Raw genomic sequence first — 4,402 nt, 5'->3', positions numbered from 1 at the left:
CGCGCTGCCTGCCGGGAGACGCAGTTCCCGCCCGCGGGCGCTGAGTTGCCCGTCAGCGGACTACAAGTCCCAACACTCCCTCCTGGTCCGGCCGCTCCCCGCTCCGATTGGGCCGCCGGCCGCGAGTGGTGAAAGGCGATTTGGTGGGTGGTGTGTCCGTCGTGTGGGCACTCCGGGTTGGGCGTGGCTAGTTTCTGCCCTTCGCTGCCCCCCCCCCTTCACGGGTGAGGGGTTCGCTGGGGGTCGGCCCTGCCGCGGCGGGCAGGGCTGAAGGGGCCGCCCCACACCGTGGCGGAGAGGCCGGGCCGGGGCCATCCCCTTCCCTCCATGCCTGGGACAGGGAGGAGGAGCCGCCGGCGCCGCGGGGTGGTGGCTGCCCCGCTCCCCGCCGGGAGAGGCGAAGCCCCAGCGGCGCCGCTCACTCGGCATCCCCGGCGGCAGTGGGCTGCGGTTGCCGGGGGCGCCCACTGGGGCTGAGGGAGCTCCCGCCCGCCCTGTCCCTCCATGCGGCACGGGCAGCGGACTGTCCGCTCACCGCCGCGTTCGTCGTCTTTGTGGGCGGGCTGGCGGCGGTCGGGAGCCCGCCATGGGGCGGCCGCGTCGGGGCTGCTGAGGCGGCGGCGGGGAAGCAGCCGGCCGGCCCCATGGAGGAGCGGGAGGGCGAGGTGCGCTGGGACGGGCTGTGCAGCCGCGACGCTGCCACCCGCGCCGCCGCCCTGGATCACATCGGACAAGCCGTTCTCCGCCGGAGCGAGACCATAAGTCCCGTGGCGGCGGTGCCTCCTACCCGGGCCGCCGACGGACCCCTGGTTCCCGCCGCCCGCGATGGGCTGAACGAGGTGCTGGCCCGCCTGCTGATGCTCTCCAAGCGCTGTCCGTTCCCCGACGTGAGGGAGAAGAGCGAGGCGATCCTCAGCGGGGTGCAGGTAAGCGCGGCAGAACCCACCGCCGCCGTGGGACGGGGCCGGGAGAGCGCTCCCAACCCCATCCCGCGCAGGGCACCCGCGGCTTTTAGCTGTGCAGCGAGGTGGGTGTCTGACCCAGGCCGCTCGGATTTATTCGTGCGGTAATAAATGCGAAATGCTCCCGCATCCTCGCGGAGAATCATTTGGAAAAGCGTTATTAAAAGGCAAGCGTCAAGTTTTGGAGCGCGATCCGGCGGCGAGGATTTAGCGATGAATGGCTGGAAAGTAGCTGGTCGTTGGGGGTATCCCGAAAGAAGTGCTAAAATGTTAGTTTTAAATGCTCTAATTTTGGTCTGTATGACCAGTGCGGTGATATTACCAGTTGTTTTTAACACAAAAGCAGGAAAGATTCGGGTATAAACATTCAGGGCTGCCAATTAAAACTATAAATCGGTATGGGAAGTTTTTCACCTTTAAAAAGCTGTTTGAGCTTCAGGACTATTAAAGTAGAGCCTGTCAAAATTCCCATTTTGTTGTTTCTTGATAAATAGTTTCTCAGCTGGAATCAGTAAAATCCAAGCTATTTTTCTCTGGTTCATAGGCCGTCTAGCCAAGAGAGGATTACATTTACTGACCTTTTATGCTAACAAAAATAAATGTTACTTTGTACTCTTCCACTGTTCGGGTCTAATTATAGTTACTTGCATTGCAATTCTCTAGCTCATCTAAAGTTTTTGGACAGGTCTTGAAATTCTGATGCTGGGCTTGTATCAACGGGTCTAGCAACACTGCTAAAAATACTTTCTGTAGACTAGGAAAAGGAAATTAAGGTATTTCTTTTAATCACAAGTGAATACATAGAGCTGTGTTTGGAGTTAGCTGCCTGATTCCTACTATTGTGCTTTTTCTCCCTGAACATTAACAGGTTTAGTATAGGGGAATCCAGGGAAATATATGTATATCTTTATAAAATATATAAAAATGTTAAAAATTTGATACTATATAAAAGTATATGTATGTATTTTAAAGGAACTTGTTTCTAATTCCATTTTTATTCTGTCCTACTTCGAACTGGTTCAGAGAAATTGTGGGTTTGGATTACTGAATCTGAGAGAGGCTTCTCAATAGTTTGCAATATGCTAAATACAGTATAGTGTAATTTATACAGTTTGGGCTGTATGGGATGTTTTTCTCAAAGCAGACTTTGCCAGTAAAAGTTATAAATACAACATACAGACTATCTGAAAGGCTCGACAGCTATACAGCTTTTCTTTAAAAACCCAAGCCAATGAAACAAACAAACAAATAAACCAACTTGAATATTAGGTTGAAAACTTAATCTGGCACCTTTGCATCAGCATCTTCCTTGTTAAAGATTCAAATGAGAAGTGAGCCCATTGCCAGTGAGAACGATGAGTCACTGGAACAGACTGCTACTGGCTTTTATGAGGCACAAATTACCAGAGCCTGTTCAAAGGCCAAACAGGTGGTGATCTCCCAACTAAGTCTTGGAGGAGGTCAGAATGTATGATCTTAAGTCTTTCTTTTAGGTTTTTATATATGAAGTTCGACTGTTAGTCTCATTTAGAAACTTTGCTGCTAGCTTCTTTAAACAGGCCAAAAAGTTCTAGAAGAAAGTAAGTCCATCTTGATACAGCAAGTTCAGATTCCGTGGTTGTAGCTGTCTTGATTAATAATAATAGATGTGAAAGTTATAATAGATATGAAACCAATTGTATACACACAAGCTGCAGTAAAGGTTTAAGAACAAGTTAAGCTTAATAAAATCAAATACATTACTTTAAGAAAATCTTTTGTAACTTGTCTTCTTAGGGAGTTGATCTAAGAGAGAAGTATTCTATATTGTATGAATATAGAGTAGTAAGTCTTAGTTCTTATGGATGTCCTCACGAATGAAAATTTTTGTTGTAATCTTTGGATTTGCATTTGTGGAAGAAATAATCCAATCCAAGTATTCCATTTTTAATGCTGCAGGCTTTCGTCAGGCGTGAAATGGTTTTCTGTTGATTTCATGGCCAAGAGGAATTTTATTTAAATCTCTGCAATGAAGATGGCAGATAAAGCAAACTATTTAATTTAATATAATTATCCCATAGAACTTGTGGCTTTCAGCAGTGATTCTAAAGGTAAATAGCTTAGTAACATTGTAAAAATGTGCAATCCCATTCATAACACTATCTGTACTTAAAGGACTTGCTTGTATTAATATTACTTTATCTCTGTGTTTTGAGACATGAAACTGTGTTTCTTTAAGTGAACAGTAATATGTCCCATTATGCTTTCTAAACCTTATTCTCTGCCAAGTTATTAAAGGACATAGAGCCCAGGGCAGGAGGAGGCAAAACCCAAAAGTTCTCCTGGGAACTCATGCTGCCCTCCTTTTCTCTCCTGTGGGATGGTCCAGCTCAGACCAGCAGTCTGAGCCTGGACTGATTTTTTTTTTTTCTTTTTTTTTTTTTTTTTTCCCTTTTTCTCCCTGCACGTGAAACAGAGAACTGGAAAATGTGCTTTCTTTATCTTTCTGCCCAGCATCCATGATAGGTCAGTGAGGGAATCAAATATTTGAATTTTCCATGTGGTCTGGTAGCTAATTGTGGGGCTAGTGCCCTCTTGCCAGTTGGAGTAATCAACAAATATTTAGGCATAAGCAACTATGCTGCTGGTTTCTTTGCAGCTTTGTGTCAGCAGCAAATTGACAGAATGCATTATATGGCTGGCATAAGCTGGTGAGCTGTAGGCTTGGCAGCAGCCTGTGTCAGCATGGCATCCCTCTGAGCCTGCCTTTGTCACGGTCTCTTTTTTTTTATTTTTTTTAATTTTTTTTTTTCCTGGAGAAAAATTCCTCTGAGATATGGTAGAATCCTAAGTGTGCAACTTTCTTCTTTGCTATTAATAAATATTAATAAATGGTATTATTAATACTACTGTTAAGAAATAGTATTGCCTGTATCACAATCTATAAAAATAAATTATTGCTTAATGTATTATAAATTCCTGCTAATTTGACTTGTATTGAGGATAATGAGGTTACATGTGTATATAAGAGCATATATTTTTAGCCTAAGAGAATATATCTAATTTCTCATTTAGGTTAGACAAGTTATTTTTGCAAGAATTTTTACAAAGACAGTATCAGCAAACAAGCATCCTTTTTTCTAATTTAGACTTCCTTTTTAATAAAAGAAAGGTCTTTAAAGTCACTTTGACCAAATATATATATTTTAGAGATATTTCAATTTTAATGCTTTAACCAAGTGACAAGAGTTTGAATATTTGCATATGAAAGTATTTGATGAGTGTTTTTTGAGATAAAACTCCAAATATATCATAGCTTTTTGATGACTTCTTGCATATGCAGTATTTTGCACATATTTAGAGCACATTGCATATAACCTTGCAGAATAGCAGGTCATCCCAACCAGTATGCTGTATGTCTGCAGCTAACACAAATATGTGGGAAATGAACAGCAGTGGAA

General features: G+C 44.6%; 1 protein-coding gene across 2 annotated transcripts in view; it reads left to right on the top strand.

Annotated features, from left to right (window-relative positions):
- The first annotated feature begins 211 nt into the window (after positions 1-211).
- The window catches only part of SESN1 (sestrin 1), an 84,787-nt gene continuing 80,596 nt past the window's right edge, over positions 212-4,402 (top strand). The window contains exon 1 of one of the 2 annotated variants that reach the window (XM_005509479.4): positions 212-926. In XM_005509479.4, coding sequence (XP_005509536.2) covers positions 645-926 — 282 coding nt within the window. In that variant the 5' untranslated portion in view covers positions 212-644. The remainder of the gene's footprint in view (positions 927-4,402) is intronic. The other variant, XM_021297285.2, reaches the window with a different exon arrangement.

The sequence above is a fragment of the Columba livia genome, chromosome 3 (genome assembly GCF_036013475.1).
Source record: "Columba livia isolate bColLiv1 breed racing homer chromosome 3, bColLiv1.pat.W.v2, whole genome shotgun sequence".
NCBI classification, from domain to species: Eukaryota; Metazoa; Chordata; class Aves; order Columbiformes; family Columbidae; genus Columba; species Columba livia.
The sequence above is the reverse complement of the archived record's forward strand: the minus strand, read 5'-3'. Positions and strand labels throughout refer to the sequence as shown.